The 18,235-nt window shown below is 44.8% G+C and overlaps 1 protein-coding gene across 1 annotated transcript; it reads left to right on the top strand.

Annotated features, from left to right (window-relative positions):
• On the top strand, positions 1-16,476 carry LOC128135369 (UDP-glucuronosyltransferase 2A2-like). Its single transcript, XM_052774205.1, has 7 exons — positions 1-1,049; positions 8,130-8,755; positions 10,674-10,822; positions 12,137-12,268; positions 12,691-12,778; positions 13,537-13,756; positions 15,028-16,476. The coding sequence occupies exons 1-7, from the start codon at positions 310-312 to the stop codon at positions 15,302-15,304; spliced, it is 2,232 nt and encodes a 743-aa protein (XP_052630165.1). The 5' UTR covers positions 1-309; the 3' UTR covers positions 15,305-16,476.
• The last annotated feature ends 1,759 nt before the right edge of the window (positions 16,477-18,235 follow it).

Here is an 18,235-nt window from a genome sequence, read left to right as displayed (position 1 = left end):
AGGGAGTAGTTTGAAGGCAGACCTTTGACAGCAGCAGGAATTGCTGCCACCCTGCTAACCAGGGAAAGGGGCTCCCTCAAGGGGAAGCTAACAGGGTAGAAGGCAGAAAGGCAAAAGCAAATCACCAAGCATCCTTTTCTGTCTTTTCAGACCTGAGACCAAACGTGGGTTTTAAAGGACCCACCCGTGCAACAGCAAACTCTTGCTTTTGCTAGAAGTGCTAGTAAAGAGCCATCAAACACAACATAGAGGTGCAGCACTCCCAACTGGAACGGAAAACTCCCAGGCTGTCTAGCCCTTAATCCTGCCATGGCCACAAAAGCCACTGGCTCTAAGAAATACCTCCAGCTGCTCCTTTTTCAGGTCGCTTTTCTAGGGCCTGTCTTCTGCGGGAACGTGTTGGTCTGGCCAACGGAAGGCAGCCACTGGCTGAACGTGAAGATAGTTATACAGGAGCTCATCCGGCGTGGGCACGGCGTTACTGTCCTGGTATCCAATGCTTCCCTCTTCATTAAACCCAGGGCTGAGGCTGCGGAGAAGTTTGAGGTCTATAATGTGCCCTTCAGGAAAGACACCGTTGAGAACCTGATCGAGGACGTAGTGGCACTGTGGCTGAATAACAGGCCAACCACCTTGACCTTCTGGCAGTTTTACAAGGAACTGGGAAAACTGTCCAAAAACTGGCACCAGATGAACAGGCTAATGTGTGATGCGGTGCTAACCAACCCAGAGCTGATGGCCCATCTGCAGGGATCTAGCTATGACCTGCTGCTGTCAGACCCGGTGACCCTCTGCGGGGACCTCCTGGCTCTCAAGCTGGCCATCCCCTTCATCTACTCGCTGCGCTTCTCCCCGGCCTCCACCGTGGAGAGGCACTGCGGCAAGATGCCAGCCCCGCCCTCCTACGTGCCTGCAGCCCTGTCCGAGCTCACCGACCGCATGTCCTTCAGTGAGAGAATAAAAAACATCGTGTCTTACCATCTGCAAGACTATGTTTTCCAGAGCTACTGGGGAGAATGGGATATCTACTATAGCAAGGTCTTAGGTAAGTCTTCTGCTACTTCACTTCTCATTACACAGCCTCCCGCCTTACAACCTGCACAGCTAGGAACCTGGCAGGGTCGCAAAGTCAAGGTCTGAGAGAGGTCAGCAAGAAGTTTGTCATTATGTCCCTATGTGGAAAAGGGAGTGGGCCACCAGGGTCCATCAGCTGCACCCACTCCCCTGTCAGAGTGCTGTGCTGCCACGCCATTGCATTGAGACAGGGATCAGTGGTCATCCCAATTGATGGATTTGACTTTTGCCGTAATTATTTTTAATGTGGAGGTTGAAACAACTTCCACACCGCATGGGGCCCTCAGCAAGGGAGCTCAGCTTACGCATTTCCCCCTCCAGTGACAGCTTGCACAGAAAGCAGCAGGAACAGAGCTGTTTTCCTAATCCAGAGTATCATAACAAGGAAGGTGGAGCTGGTGAATTAAGAGCCAACCCTGCCACCCTCAGTAGCAATACTGAAATGCATTGTGGCTTTGTAATAGAGACTTCACTTACATCCCCAGTCACATAAAGCCAATCCTCTCTGCACAAAACAAGTTTTATTTAAAACACACCCTCCACCCACAAGCAAACAGTGAAAGTGACAAGTTTTCCTTTGCAGGCTTTTCTTCTGGACTGTTTTAAGTGAGTATGTAGAAAAATATGTTTATTGAAGTATTAATCACATGTGATCAACATGCCATTTCTACTAACCTCACACTGAGCTAATGAAAAAGAGCACTTGTAAATCTCTCAGGTGCAATTGGCTGCAAATACGTGCATGCCGCAGGACTCCACAAGTACACCAAACCGTTGTCATGTGCACAGCACATGAGATATCTCAGCTTGGCTTCTGTCCTGGTTTAACCCCAGCTGGCAACTGGGTACCACACAGCCACTTGCTCACTCCCTCCCCGGTGGGATCAGGGAGAGAATCAGAAGGGTAAAAGTGAGAAAACTCGTGGGTTGAGATAAGAACAGTTTAATAATTGAAATATAACAACAACAACAACAATAATAATAATATAAAAATTGTAATGAAAAGGAAAATAACAAAAAGAGAGAGAAATAAAACCCAAGAAAAGCAAGGGATGCAAATGAAAAACAATTGCTCCACCAACTGACCGATGCCCAGCCAGTTCCTGAGCAGTGGCCCCCTGGCCAGCTTTGCCCCTAGTTTATATGCTGAGCAAGGCATCACATGGTCTGGAATACCCCTTTGGCCAGTTTGGGTCAGCTGCCCTGGCTGTGTCCCCTCCCAGCTTCTTGTGCCCCTCCAGCCTCCTAGCTGGCAGGGCAGCATGAGAAGCTGAAAAGTCCTTGGCTTAGCGCAAGCATTGCTCAGCAACAACTCAAACATCAGTGTGTTATCAACATTATTCTCATCCTAAATCCAAAACACAGCACTGTACCAGCTACTAGGAAGAAAATTAACTTTATCCCAGCCAAAACCAGGACAATATCCACCCCTTATTCTATACCATCTATGTCATGCTCAGGTCCCACACTTTCCAGCATATCCCAACTAATCAACACCACGTTTCCTGTCTTGATATATACACACAGATATCATTCCCTTAGTCTATGGGCCTTCTCTCTAAAATGTCTGTTGACTTCATTCAGTCCATGACTTTGGGCTCCATCTGTCATAACAGTCCTTCAGGGCAGGAGAGATAGTGTGTGGTGTTGGATTGTTGCATGCTGAAGCCAGTTTTGGTTCCATCAAAATTCATTCTTCATTTATCTGCGTGATTCTTACTGCAATACCATTGATATGGCATAAAGCAACCATAGTAATGATGACATACAGTATTATATAGCAATTAACATCATACAATTCAAATCATTGGCTATTCTCACCCACAATCAAATCCCCTTGAGGCGCACATCGGACTTCCCCATCCTTCCGCATCACCCACCAAGTGCACCCAGGTCCTTGAGCAAAAGCAATCCCACAGATGGGTTTGCCTTTGCCTGAGGCAGGAATAACAGCCCAACTGCTTCCATCACCCTCGTTTTCATCCTGGAAAGGATGCACTAGGCAGCATGGAAGCTGTAGCAAAAGCCTTGCACAACAACATTAGGGAAACATTGCATAACAGACCTGGGCAGAAGCCTGGTGATGATGATTTTTAGCACAGTGAAGAGGACTGTCGTTGTCTAACCCCAGCCAGCAACTAAGCACCACGCAGCCACTCATTCACTCCCCCCTGCCTCCCAGTGGGATGCAGGAGAGAATCAGAAGGAAAAAGGTAAAACTCGTGGGCTGAGATAAGAACAATTTAATAGAACAGAAAGGAAGATACTAATAATGATAGTAATAACAATACTAAAATGACAATAATAATAATAATAAAAGGATTGGAATATACAAAACAACTGATGCACAATGCAATTGCTCACCACCTGCCGACCAATGCCCAGTTAATTCCCAAGTGGCGATCCCTCCCAGCTCCACTCCGCCCCAGTTTATATACTGGGCATGATGTCACATGGTATGGAATACCCCTTTGGCCAGTTTGGGTCAGCTGCCCTGGCCGTGTCCCCTCCCAACTCCTTGTGCCCCTCCAGCCTTCTTGCTGGCTGGGCATGAGAAGCTGAAGAATCCTTGACTTAGTCTAAACATTACTTGGCAACAACTGAAAACATCAGTGTGTTATCAACATTCTTCTCATACTGAACCCAAAACATAGCATTATACCAGCTACTAGGAAAAAAATTAACTCTATCCCAGCTGAAACCAGGACAAGGACTGACATTATTTCCTAATTGCACATCAGAAGTGTGACCATAAATAAAACTGTTTAACAGATTTTCTGGTTCAACTTGTAGTGCGCAATAGGCACCTAGTGGCAGGCAGGACAGCCCACACCATCACCTACCAGCTCTGGCCTCCCGCAATGCATGCTCTGGAATAGGCAAGTTCACATGAAGACAGTCTTACTCTGGATACTGGAGTCACTTGCCATGTAGTTTCATCCACTTTGAGATGCAAATTTTTAGCTGCAGCCTTGGATCACCACCTTAAGTGCATGGATGCTCACTGGCTTTATAAAGCAAAAGGGTGCCCACACAGTGGGTGAACATCTTCGCTGCACACCCAGCTGTGCCTCAAAGAGCCAGAAGAATGAAAAAGTCACCTCTTCTACCAAACAAGTAACATCGAGACTGTAGTTAGACAGGCAGGAGAGCCAGGTTGACCAACAGGACATGGTCCTCGCTGAGCTGAGCCCCCCGGGTCTGACAGCTCTCCCTGCTGCTCCAGAGGAAGCACATCTTCCAGCTTCAGCAAGCTATTTACCACCAGATGGTACCAGCTGGTCCCAGTCACCTTTTTCCCCAGGAAAACATGCCATTACCCAGGACAGGATTTCATGGCAGCTACCTCGGCTCCCTGCCCTCTGGAGCAAGGCAGTGTCACGCATGCCCAGCCCAGCTTGGGAGCGCTGTTGCTCACGGTGAAGGAAGGCCACGGGGGCATTGCCATGCAGGGCAGGCTATGGCTGGGGAGGAGGTGGTGGTGTGGCAGTGCTGTGGCTGCTGGCTGTGTTGGGCTAGGGGTCCGGGGGGAAGGTGTTGTCTGACAACAGCCAGTGGCTGAACATGGAGTACATACTCCAGGAGCTTGTGGTCCGGGGCCACGAGGTGACCATGCTGCTGCCTTCGTGCTTCCTCATCCTCAACCCCACACAGCCCTCACCCTTCCAGTTTGAGGTGGCTGAGGTGCCGATCACCAAAAAGGAGATAGATGGCTACCCTACTGGAAGAAGCTTTCTCTTTCTGGTTTTACCACGAGAGAATGCTACCTGTCTGGGAAAGTCTTTACAAGCTAGCTCAACTGGTGTACAAGCAGGAGAACATAACCAAAATAATTTGTGATGAAGTCCTGAAGCATGAGGTGCTGCTGGAGAGACTGAGCGCATCCACCTTCGATGTCCCCTTGGCAGACCCACTGGCACCCAGTGGGGTTTGCTGAGAAGCTGGGTATCCCCTTCATGTACACCATCTGGTTCTCCATAGGCAACGTGGTGGAGCGGCTCCGTGGGACACTCCCAGTACCTCCTTCCTACGTAACAGCAGCCCTAAGCTGCCTAACAAATAGGATGTCCTTCCTGGAAAGGCTAAAAAACATCTTCACCTACACAGTGCAGGACATCACATATCATTACCTTCTCTGGGAAAGTTGGTGATGTTTTAGGTAAGGCTGCTCTTACTTCCAGAAATTACATCATCTGCTGTACACACAAGAGTAAGTACCCAGAGCTTAGAGGTTAAGGCACAAGGTAGGAGCAAGACAGCTGTGAACTCGCTCTCCTTCCTCCAAAACTCCTGTGTCAAGTCAAACAATCCAGGCAAGTACAAATGTTACCTGTTAATCCTGACCTGCTACACTAGTACAGCTAAGTCCAGATACTTCTAGGATAGGTAAAACAGTTCTAAAGCCACTTGAAACAGAGCTCATCAGCCATATTCATAGACGAATCATGACAAACACTAAGAACAGCAAAATAATACTATATACCCACCAAACACTAGTACTGAATTAAACCTTTTGAAGTAGAAATAAAAAATGGTTTTGGAAAGCTATACAACAATACTGCCTTTTTTCCCCTAGCACCCTTCTGGCTTGCTAGCTTAACTCAAAATGAGAGATAATGACCTCCTCTGGTCTTTTAAAGGCTTGGGAGAGCAGCTGAGCCCCAGTTTGCAGTGATAAAAGGCCCTCAGCAGAGACAAGGTTCTTTGCTTTTCTGAAAGTGTCTAAAAGAAATACTAGAAGATAGTTGTATTTATTTGTAAGGTTTTTTTCTTTTTTAAACAATAGTTGCATAATTATTTTCACATTTTTGCTCTAAGTGATTATTGTAACACTTAAAAGGAAACGGCAAACATACATGCATTGTTGGTGGGCAGATAAAATGGATATTATTTCAGTATGAAACTCTAAATATTTTTATTTATATTTCACTAGTAGGGTGTAATTCTGCTAAGAGAGCTAAGTTGTTAAGATACCCTACTATTAAAGTACCTAGCTGTGTGTTTACTTGTGTTGCTTATCATATTTGATGGAGACTAGAATATCTTGTGCTGGCAGAAGCATGGTTTGCTGATCTCCTGTTGTGTAAGCCTCAGAGCTGCTTGGATCTTGTCTTTTTTATTGTTAAATGTGGGGTTTAGTATTTAAGGCTACATGTGCAATACCTGTTTTATTAGCTGTGTTAGCTTAGCTGTTCTCTACCCTGACTGTGATATGCTTTGGTCTGGAGTGTATCCAGTCCTGAAGGAGGTGTGAAAGGAAGGGGCAAGCATCTCACAGAAAGTGGGCAATGTCCCAGTTCCAGCACTGTATGCATGCACCTTCTCCTTCTCCTTGGAAAATCTTCTTCAGGGTTCTTATTATTCTAGCTGCTTTCCTAGAGCTACCTAAAGCCTTTTTCAAGTGATGAGGTTGAAGCATGATGAAAGACTGCTTGCTCCACTGTCAGTCTAGTAAGGGGAGCTCATGTGGTGGTGCTGAGCTCCTGCAGGAATGCTCAGGCCCTGTTTACACTCAGTCTGAGCCTCATTTGCCCTCTGCTCAGGACAGAGCAGCTGCCTGTTCTTTTCCCTGAACACATCAGTAGCACCAAGCATCTCCACTACATCTGCAGGATACAGTCAAGAGGAGAAGTCAGGTTTCTTGTCTTGGCAGTATCTGTCCTGGACTACATGATATGGATTCACTGATGCCAGTGTGCAGCATCTTCCCAAGAGAAGGCAAAGAAGCAGCAAGGTGAGCAAAACCTGTGCTCCTCACCTCCTCCTGTTTCTCTCCTGGGGTGGCCTTATGCTGGAGTCGTCTCTACCAGGACTGTGTCCTTCGAGCAGCAGTGCTGTGTGTCCACAGCATCTCGTTATAGAGAAGACAGAACTAGAGCACCCTGTGGGCTAGCTGTGAATCACTGCAGAACATTTTGCACCTAGTAAATGAAGAGATAAAAATTGTAACCAGCTTTACAGGTAGGTTGGCTCTTACAGGACACAGAAGCAAATCTAGACTGTAGTGAAAGTGATAAGATGGTGTTCATCCTGTAGCTGTCAAAAAAGTCCCATGGGCTGCTCATGTCCTTTCCCTAGCCTGAGTTCCTGCTTGGTGCAGGAATGTGTATCATCTTCACCTTGAAGATCTGGTATGGGGTTATGCTGATTTTGGCTGGAACAGAATTAATTTTCTTCATAGGAGCTTGCAAGGGGCTGTATTTTGGATTTGTGATGAAAACAGTGTTGGTAACACAGGGATGCTTTAGTTATCGCTGAGCAGTTCTTACGTAGCATCAAGGCTTTTTCTGCTTCTCACACTGCTCCTCCCACTGAGTAGGCTGGGGGTGCACAAGAAGTTGGGAGGGGACACAGCCAGCACAGCTGACCCCAACTGACCCAAGGGGTATTCCATACCATGTGGTGATGTGCTCAGCAAAAAAGCTGGGGAGGTGGGAGGGGAGTTTGCCAGGGTTGCTGTTGCTCAGGGACTGGCTGGGCATTGGTTGGCCAGTGGTGAGCAATTGTTCTTTTTGCATTACTTGTTTTTCTTGGTTTTATTTTTGGTTTTTGCTTATTAAGCTGTCTCTATCTCAACCCATGAGTTTTCTAACTTTTGCCCTTCCTTTTCCCCTCCTACTGCGGGGGAGTGAGAGGCTCTGTGGTCTTTTGCTGCCTATCAAGATTAAACCACAACACAGGGAAAGGGCTCCTGGTCCTCACATGCTGCAAAATGCACTTTGTAGTGAGCAGAAACAGGAGTTGCCGTCATTTTGAGATAAGCTGTGGCTCTGCAGGAGACTCCAGAATGGGATTTGCTGCTTGCCCAGTCCTCCCATGAGCACTGTTTTGTGTTCTGACATGCCCTCTTGCCAGGCTTGGATCTCACTTTTATTGGCTGGCTCTAAAGTGTTTGCACACTGGAGCAGTGAACTGCTTCCAGCTCGGTCAGACCGGAGTTGTACATTGACTGCTGAGATGATGGGGCCAAGGTTCCCCTGGCTGCTCTGGGCCTACGCATGCTGCTGGAGTGCTGGCTTTTGTGGGAAGGTGGTGGTCTGGCCCACCGATGCAAGTCACTGGATCAATGTGAAAGTGCTGCTGGAAGAGCTTGTTCTCCGGGGTCATGAAGTGACTGTGCTGGTGCCCTCAAGCAATCTGCTCATCGACTACCAAGACGCCTCCTCCCCCTTCACTTTTGAGGTCTTGCAAGTCCCCTTTACCCAGAAAACCCTGCATGCTATCATGGATGACTTCCTCAGTTTCTGGATGAATGAGGTCTCTAATCTCTCCCCCTGGGAGATCATGCGGAGGATGAAAGAGGACCTGGAGGTCTTTACCAATATGTCAAAGCAGACCTGTGACACCTTGGTGATGAACCCTCAGCTGATAGCAAAGCTGCAGCAAGCCAAGTTTGATGTTCTGGTTGCTGATCCCCTGTCTGTAGGCGGGGAGCTTGTAGCACAAATCCTAGCAATCCCTTTTGTCTACAGCTTCCGCTTCTCAAATGGGAATGTGGTAGAGAGGCTGTGCGGTGGGCTCCCGTCCCCACCTTCTTATGTGCCTGCTAGCACAAGGGGGCTGACAGACCAGATGTCCTTCGTGGAAAGGCTACAGAACTTCCTCTTTTACTTTTACACGGATCTATTTTTCTTGAAGTTTTGGCAAGACGAATGGGATGGGTACTACAGTAATGTCTTAGGTAAGGCAGCTGTTGAGTGGTTTCTCCTCTTGCATAGGTTGTGCCTTTTGAATGTTTTGGGAGCTCAATGCTGTTCTCTCAAAATACTCTTTCTCAATGGCCAGCAGAGATGGTAATCCTGTTTTGGTCACATGGAGGCTGTGCCTTCCCTTTTAGGTCTGGTCTAATCTAACAGACACCAATGCAGTTTTGCTCTAGTTCCTCTTGAGGATCTTTAGAGTACACAGTTCTAATTTTTGTCAATGACGATACTGCCGATGAGCTCTTGCAGTGAGCTGTATGCCCATTTTAGTGCTTTCAGAGGACAGTTGTTGCCTCTTCATCTTGATGACAGGCAGTTCTACAATTAAGATGGTAGTAGATAAAGGCTGGAGGGCAAAATAATTCCTTAACTAAGTGTAAGGCACTGGGATGGAGTTAACCCTGTTGTAACTAGGAATACTGGCTGTCTCTGGACAACTGCAGAGCGAAAAAACACTCTTCATTCACATTGCATGCATCATCTGGAGATATCGTCTTGCAACCCTGCATAGTACAGGATGCTAAGCGTGAGTTCATTTTCTCGAACAATAAATGGTAAGAACTGCCAACTTTCCCTCCCTTTCAACTACCATTCAGAGTTTTAAATAGTCTCCTTAAACTACATATATACCCGAAATTTTTATTTCAACCTAGAACTCAGGCTTGATTGACAGTCTGTTAAAGAGACCTTTTAGTTCAATGGACTTTGAATCTTGTACAGAATATCTATGTTTAGGCAGATAATGAGTGAACAGCAAGCACAAGGGCATCTATTCTGTTGCCCTCCAATCTCTTCCTGCGTTTCCCAAGAATGCCTCTGTGCTCTGCAAACTAGTCCCTTTTCCCTGGATTGAATTTTTTTTTTTAATACCTCATAAGACTTAATTACACACCTTTGTAACACTTTACTTGTAATGCAGGCTTAATTTTCACTCCAGTAACTTTGTAACTGACTCATTGCTCTTTACTTAAAATAAAATAAAAATTACTGGTGTAGATTGTAACACTGATCAAGTAGTATAAGAAGACGCCCTACAGATAATTTTTATCTTGCTGCTTATTTGCTTGGTTCCTGCTTGCATTAGGGTGGCTTTGGATAATCATTTATTTACCAACACTTCTAACCCTTTTACTCCCCAGTTCCATTTTGTGGGGAAAATACTGCAAAGACAACTTGCAACATGTACCTGAGAATATATATTGTTCCAAATGGGAAGCTATAAAATTTTTACCCATTGGATTTTTTCTATAGATGGATTTCTAGAGACACTGGATGTTGCATAAAATGACATTCAAAGCATCTACAGATTTGGCCAAATTTTCCCAATATGTGTCAGAAGGAGCTGACCCAGTCCCCAGGAGAACTAGGGATAGCTGTACCTGTCTTTTATTGTAGTCTGAGCAGCCACTGACTGAGTCACCATTTGAAAAATGCCACAGAACTTTAAAAACTTTCCTCCTCCCTGACTCGTGATCATCACTTTGCGATTAATTTATTTTTTATTTGGAACTAAATTTTCTGTGATTGTTCTCTTCCCCAAAGTGTGCTTTTATTACAAGCACAAGTAATGAAGTCTTTCAGTGGTACAAGAATTGCACTTCTGTATCACAGAAACTAAATGCTTCCCACTTACTCTTGTACTGCTCTAAATTCATCCTGAAGGTTCAAAATCCCTTTAAAGATCTTATTGCCTTGTTTGTGGCAACCTGCCAAGGCCAAGCACAGGACAGGGCAAGGAATATATCTGGATTTGTCCGTGTTTTCCTTTCATGCATGATTTGATAGACTACACTGACTGGGAGTGCCAAAAGACAAAGGTAACGCTTCTATTTTGCAATCTACAGCAAACAAGACCACTCCCATGCCTGTTGTAAACCCCTTGTACCTTGTCCATAGGAAGGCCCACAACCCTGTGTGAGACGATGGGGAAAGCAGAGATATGGTTAATCAGAACATACTGGGATTTTGAATTTCCACGGCCTTTCCTGCCCAACTTTGAGTTTGTTGGAGGACTTCATTGCCAGCCTGCAAAGCCATTACCAAAGGTATCCCAACTTTGTTCTGCCATTGGTTGGTTGTTTGCCCAGCAGAACAAAAACTGTTTCTCTCCCTGATCAACCACGCAAGCCATGTCCTGAGAAAGCTCATTCTAAAAGAAGATGCTCTGCTGCCAGTGGGGAGCATGGAGCTATTTAGCAATCTGTCTGTACTTATGCAAACTGAGGGCTGGGTTTACAACCTGCTGTCTTAAAAGAGGATAGCTGAGGTCAGCAGGAGGGAATACAGTGTTTGTTTCAGGAAAAAGAGGTGCTACCTCAGAGTAGTTAAGTGTAATTTAATTCTAAGATGCAGACTTGGAGCCGATGGTAACACTGAAATACCTGATGCAAAAAAAGCACTGTGACGGGACAAATTCTTTAGACAAAATGGAGTCAAGACTTGCAGAAAGAGACAATTGATGAACACTTTTTCTATTGTTGCTTAGTTTAAGACATCTTAAAGGGAGTAAAACACTCAGCATCTCCAGCCTATGCTCTGCTGTGACTGGCAATGTTCAGGTGGAATCTGAAACTCCCAGATACTGATGACAGCAACACAACAAGCTCTGGTCTAGATTATCACTCCTGTAGGAGCTTAGAGGAGGTAGGGTATTTTCAGTGTAAGTTGTCTACTTAAAAGAAACCTTCTAACTCTCTTCCCACTCCCCTGTAGCAGAGGTTGAGTTGGGGGAAAAGGATAACCATTCTCTTTTCGATGCTATTGCTCCATTTCACATGATACTAACTAAAAAAAGGAACAGGAAGACCTATTGGTCTGATTTGTAGAAAATCTGTTTAGCAACACGTGCTGTATTGCAAGAAATAGAGAACTGGCTGACTAACAAAGTGAGAGCAGCAACTTGATGAATCTCTGACCAGGATGCTGAAAAACCCTGACAGTTTTCAGCACTGTCCCTTCCTGCAGAGCTATGAAATGCAAAGTACTTGTTCAGGGAAAATCCAGAACCATGACAGACTATGCTATGGAGGGTGTCACAGGGTATAGTCCTCTAACACCAGTGCCAGGATCCATTCCTGATGCTTGTGCTCTGAAAGAAATGTCCCCTGAAACTGCTTGACTTGCTTTCAAAAAGAGAAAGCTTCTGTCACCTGTCCCAGCTTGTCCTGCTCCTTCTTGGGGAGAAACTGTCTATTTTGCACAGGGCCAGGTCTATCTTTGTAATGCCCTTCTGTCAGCGGAGGTGCTCGTACACCACAATCATCTCCTTGATAAGCTAAAAAGGTTATGCTCTCTGTTCACAGAAATCTGTGTAATCTGTAGTGCATAATTACTCTTAGTATGTTTTCTGCCTCGCCTAGGAAATGGAAGAATTTGTTCAGAGCTCAGGGAAACATGGCATCGTGGTATTCTCTCTTGGGTCAATGGTCTACAACCTAACTGATGAAAAAAGTAATGTGATTGCCAGAGCCCTCAGCCAGCTTCCACAAAAGGTGAATTTCCTTTCCAGTCTAAAACAATTTGTCTTGGTTTTTTGTCACTCCTGTTGCCTTCAGCGAGCCTTTCGCATTTGGACTGGCCTGTTTTTTATCTGCATCTCTGCTGGATGTGCCACAGCTGGGAAGCTGTGCTCTGCAGAGAGGCAGACTGCTGAGTCACCTCGTGGGGAGTTCTGGCGTTTCCCCTTCTCTGCACCAAATGACATGGAGGTGTGTCCATAGGCCAAAATATAAAAATCGCTCTATGTGATTTTTATAATAAGCACCTAATAACTAATCAAAGAGCTAAACTGGAGCAAAAGCTATTTGAATTACTGGGAAAAGGTACGTGGGTTTGAGATAAAGCCCTAGATTACATCTAACAATACAGGAGGGTACGTCACATGCACTACGTTTATCTTCTTCCTTTGTTCAAGGTCCTCTGGCGGTACAAAGGAAAAAAACCAGAAACTCTGGGCTCCAACACCAGGCTTTATGACTGGATACCCCAAAATGATCTGCTTGGTGAGACTGATTCCATCTGGGATGCGTTGCACCCTTGGAAAAACTGTTTCCTTCTTTGTTTTTCCACTAAAACGGCTTATTCAGGCAAAAGAACCACATAACACTTGTGGCTACAATTAGTTTTGCAGCTTAAGCAGCAGAGGTTTGCTCTTGGGGCCTTAATTTCCTAGCCTGCTTTTGACTTTAAGGTGAGTGGCTGTACAAGAACCATGGAAGATACAACCAGGCTTTGAAGGGAGTAGGGAGCAGTGGCTCAAGAAGGCAGCAACTTGAGCTTAGCTATAAAGATGGATCTCTAAAGCAAACGCCTCTGTCTTACAGAGCTCAGTGGCAATTGTCTGGAAAGGCTAAGAACCACGTCTAGGCAGGAGTAAATATCAAAGTAGACATGTACTCTGGAGCTGGATTTGGCCTCTGCAGTTAATCTCCAGGGCTCATTCTTCAAAATGCTTGACCTAAGCAAGGCTGCAGCAGAGGGCTGTTGTGAACCTGATACCACGTAAAAACTAGAACTGCACAACAGCAGAAGGGCTGAAGTAAGTCTGGGGTAGTCTGGAGGAAAATGTTGATTCATACATTGCATTAAAATAAATATGAATGTGTGAAAGCAAAGCATGCAAGCTCTGATGCTGATCCAGAGGTCAGGGCTTTTCCCTTCTCTAGCCGTGCACTTGCCCGGGTAGTTTGCAGTGCTGACATCCCCAGTGACCACAGTCTGCCGCAGCTGCTGCTACATGTGCCTCTCCTTCCCTATTCAGGCCACCCCATGACAAAGGCCTTTATTACTCATGGTGGGACCAATGGGATCTATGAAGCTATCTACCACGGGATCCCAATGGTTGGGATTCCCATGTTTGCCGACCAGCACGACAACATTGCTCACATGAGGGCAAAGGGAGCTGCAGTTGAGCTGGATTTCAGCACACTGAAGACGCAGGACCTAGTCGATGCATTGAACACAGTCATTAACAATTCCACGTGAGTTTTGTTCTTGCCTTACAGTAAGATGAGGTTATTAAAATTTTGGGCTGTTGATGTGAGAAATTCTGCTGACTCTTTTGGGAACCAAAAATACTGAGTAGCTGGAGTTTGGGTTTCAGATGAAAACCACCTTTCATTTCTAAGAATGAGCATTTCTCAGAAAGGAGAAATCAGTAATTTGATTTTCCATATGCTACATTTTATGATCCCTTTGAGAAAAATAGTTCTTGGAAAGCCCAGAGCAGCTCCTGAGACAGTTCTCTGCTAGTAGAAATCCTCTGGGCAACAATTCTACTTCTGTCTACTCTGTCTGTAGCCACAATTCTTTCTCCTACCCCTGAGCTACCAATATCCTTAGGTTACTGTACCTATCAGTCAGTCAGGAATTACAGGCTAACGAAGCCTGGCAGCTGGAATCCCTTGCTGAGGATAAGGCCTTTGACAAATGGATTGGACAAAAGGCAGGAGTCCTCAGTCTTTGGCAGCAACTCCTGTCAAGTGTGAAGGACAGGTATCCCTTCAGGGAAGAACTTGCAAATTCCCAAAGAAAATGGACCAACATTGATGGAGGTATCCTGTATCTGAGGGAATTAGCCATGGTGGAGGTGATCTGTAACAACCTGGATGATGACAAGGCATCCAAAGACCCAGATGAAATCTGGTGCACACAGCCCCCCTGCCAACCTCCCTCTTAGTTTTATTGCCGAGCATGACGTCATATGGTATGGGATACCCCTCTCGTCAGTTGGGGTCAGCTGTCCTGGCTGTGTCCCCTCCCAAATTCTTGTGCACCCCCAGCCTACTGGTTGGCAGGGTGGTGTGAGAAGCAGAAAAGGCCTTGAGCTGTGTAAGCACTGCTCAGCAATAACAAAAACATCCCTGTATTATCAACACTGTCTTCAGCACAAATCCAAAACATAGCCCCATACTAGCTAATGTGAAGAAAATTAACTCTATCCCAGTCAAAACCAGCACACTATATTATACTGGAACAGAAAATGCTGCAAATGTTTCCATGTTGCTTTTTTTAAAGGAGTATCTGGATTAATTTTGAATAACTTTTCTTTGCAAAAGATTGGCTTTCTCTATTACTGTTCATAACCCAATTTTATGCAGACAGGAGTAAATTGGGCCAGTTTCAAATATATTTACATAACACTGATGAAAGTAAAAGCAGGGCTGTCTACCTTCCTCAAGAGGATGGCCATGTGCTGAATGGGTTGTTTCAGGAATCAGTGACAAATCTTGCTTTCTTCTTTCTTCCCCAGCTATAAGGAAAATGCTCTAAGGTTATCCAAGATACACCATGACCAGCCAGTTAAGCCACTGGACAGAGCTGTCTTCTGGATTGAATTTGTCATGCGTCACAAAGGAGCAAAGCACTTGAGACCAGCTGCTCACCATCTCACCTGGTACCAGTACCACTGCCTGGATGTTCTGGCATTCTTGTTCACCAGTACAGCCATTGCTGTCTTCACTCTTGTCAAGTGCTGCTTATTTTGCTGTAGGACATGTAGCAGGATTGCAAAGAGGAAGAAAGAATAGACATCCTGTTCCCATCAGCACTTTTTCTTCTCCTAGGCTGATTCAGCAAGGCATTTATGCACATTCTTTGGTGAATAAAATTATTAGGATATGCTTTAAGCTGGGCATATCATGAACCACCCTGTTGAACTGGGTCATACTAAAAAGCTGTTGTGTGGCAGAGCTGCTTGCTTAGCCAGCAAATTCCTTCTGGCCTAAAAAAGATTGAATTATAGTTGCTTTATCCCTTGGGACCCTGTTAGCTGATCACACATGGCCCCTAAAACAGTAATTGCTGCTCTAACTTTTCAAATTAATTTTGGTATATTTCATAAATTCAGCCTTCCCATGTGTGTGGTACTGTGGGTCCCTCAATCTGCAACTTGTCTCCTTACCTGAACTCTGTCCTCTCCTGTAATGTTACCCAGGCTTTATGATTCACAACCAAAATGCCACTCCTGTCAGAATAGCTCTCTCCAGATTGAACAGCAAAGCTAAGACCACAGGCTCCACAGGTGCCCATCTGAATGGCCAAGATCATAAAAAACTGGGAGCTGCAAGTGGCTTGTGAAGCCTGTATCATCACATTTTTACAAATGCACTGACTGCTTGGGGGCTGAGGGGAGACCAGAGTCCTAAAACCAGCAGAGAAATTACTTTTCTGAGAACCGTTTATTTTCCATTCAGTCTGGAGTCCTGTTGCACAGGCCATCATTCTAACTGCAACACTGTAAGGGTGTGAACACCACCTCTGTCAGAAACTTGCCCATCTTAACGCTCAAATGCCTCTGAGCCACACTAACTGATAAACACAGGAAAACCTTTAGAGACAGCACTTGCAAAGAAGTAACGTTACATGTGGGAACAGTGCAATAGTCACTTGCCTTGCCTGGAAAGTTGGAGGGAAAATAATGCTGCTCTTGGCTCAGGTAAGAGTGGTAGTAAACACAGCACTCCTGAAATTGTTCAAGGTGCACTTACTGATGAAAGCCTACTAAACAGATGCTAGGTTCAGGCCTCCTGTTCTAGGTAAGGTTATTCCACTGCTGTGCCCACTTACTCAAGAAAGAACCTGCCCCAATTTTAACTAATATTTGCTGTATTCTGGATGCTGCAGAATTGTTTTCAAACAGAACAAGCTGAGAAAACATGTTATATTTGTTTATATAATAAAATTCCCTACACTACATTAACTTTTTTATTAGCATTGTCAATGGTTTCAGTGTCTGCTTAAGTCTCTTCATACTACAACGTTTACAAAAGCTCAAGTGAATTGTTTCCAAATTAAAAAGGGGTTAGAACAAGAGTAGTGCTTCTCATGGTAACTTCTGGTACGCTGTTCCTATGGTCACGATGGGATCATATGCAGGAATATGCATATTGAAATATGCATAGTGAACAGAAAGCAGAACAGCAGGCCGCAGATCTTAGAAGACCACTTACAGGCCCCAGATCTGAAAGGTGTTGCTATACCTGTTCATAGAGCTGTGTCCCTAGGCACAGCTCCACCAAGCTTGATCACTAACAGCCCCCATCATCCAGCTTCTGCAAGTGGAAGATTTGCTGAGATGTCAGTTTGGTTGCCAGAAGGCCAGCAAGCCTCCTAGCATACTGCATCGACACTGGTCAGATAGGCCTAACACAGGAAACAGGATAGCTGGGAAAAGTTGGACAGAGAAAGTGCTCTGCAGTCACTTTAAGGAGGTGCTTCTTTTCTGTAACATCTTCAGAGAAATTTGGCTTCTCTTGTATTGAATTTAAGAAGTAAAAAAGAAAACCAACCAAAATCAAAACCCCCTCTTCTTTCCAGAATCTGTATATAAACCAGGGAAAGATATCAAAGAATGAAGGTGGTCTATGATGCATTTCTCCAATTAGACACAGTACGTGTACTGAATTTGATAGATTGATCTAATCCTACTGCTAATATGTGTACCTCTCGGTGCACAGTAAACTGTTTTGAGGAACCCAAACCTATGTTCAACTTCGTGTAGTGTTTAAAAAATGCCAACATACTTGCATGTTGGAGGTCAAACTTTTTGCTTAGCACAAGTAGATGTTTACTATAGCTGTGTAGACTAAAACATACAGAGGCCAAATTCTTGTCAGATCTAAACCCCATGTTTCCACAACTGCCACACCATGGCCAATCCTGTATTGCAGTTTATAAAAACAGCTACAGCACTCAGCACTGTGGAGTTAGAGGTCTTTAAAGCACATGCTACAATCTGGTTTTGTTACATGAGAAGACACTGAAGAAAGGCTATGAAGAAGTCCACTGAGCAGTGCTACTCATACAAGTTTTGAGAACTAGGAAATTGCTGGAAAAACTGAACAACTTCCACCACAAGTTTTACTTCCCTTTTTTCACAGTTTTACCATTGGCATTTAGACTCAAATATTTCCTAATTAAGAGAAATAACAAGTGATGCAGTAATCACTACAAAGAAGACATGGGGAGAGTCTGGATCTTGCAGGATTAACACACTCCTGGGAGACAGGTATGATTATGGCCAAGGACAGCCTCTCAATAGCCCAAAGATCATTTGATTAAGCTGAACATGTAAGGCCCTAGTAACTCTGATTAGCCGCAGGAGCTATAAGTTGACTACTTCACTGTGGAAACAGAAAAGCAATTACCTTTTATTGCAGCAGTCCTTTTCCTAAATTCAGGCTTCAGAACAACTTCACCTATCAGAAGAACCTTTAAACTATTCTTGAACACAAATACTTCCCTAGAACTGCCAGAATCTATCAAAGCTGGCAAACTTAGAAGACCAAGAAACCCGATCTGGAGTTTTGATCATTTCAATAGTTACCAATTTATTTTTATAAAAAAAAAAAAAAAAATGGTAGCAATGTAGAATACAGCAATATTTTCTGGTTCCACACACGCAGGTTGTGAACATTCCAAGCAATGTGTACATTTTTGGAAAGAGACTAGACAAGAGA

Source organism: Harpia harpyja, chromosome 2 (assembly GCF_026419915.1).
Source record: "Harpia harpyja isolate bHarHar1 chromosome 2, bHarHar1 primary haplotype, whole genome shotgun sequence".
Classification (NCBI taxonomy): Eukaryota; Metazoa; Chordata; class Aves; order Accipitriformes; family Accipitridae; genus Harpia; species Harpia harpyja.
Note: the sequence above shows the minus strand (reverse complement) of the source record. Positions and strands in the feature narration are given on the sequence as shown.

Bases quoted from the DNA above. Each gene is read 5' to 3' on its own strand.
- LOC128135369 (XM_052774205.1), top strand. From the start codon at position 310: ATGGCCACAAAAGCCACTGGCTCTAAGAAATACCTCCAGCTGCTCCTT. The intron at 8,756-10,673 runs GTAAGGCAGCTG...CCTTGTCCATAG, and splicing joins GTACTACAGTAATGTCTTAG to GAAGGCCCACAACCCTGTGT. The intron at 10,823-12,136 runs GTATCCCAACTT...TGCCTCGCCTAG, and splicing joins CTGCAAAGCCATTACCAAAG to GAAATGGAAGAATTTGTTCA.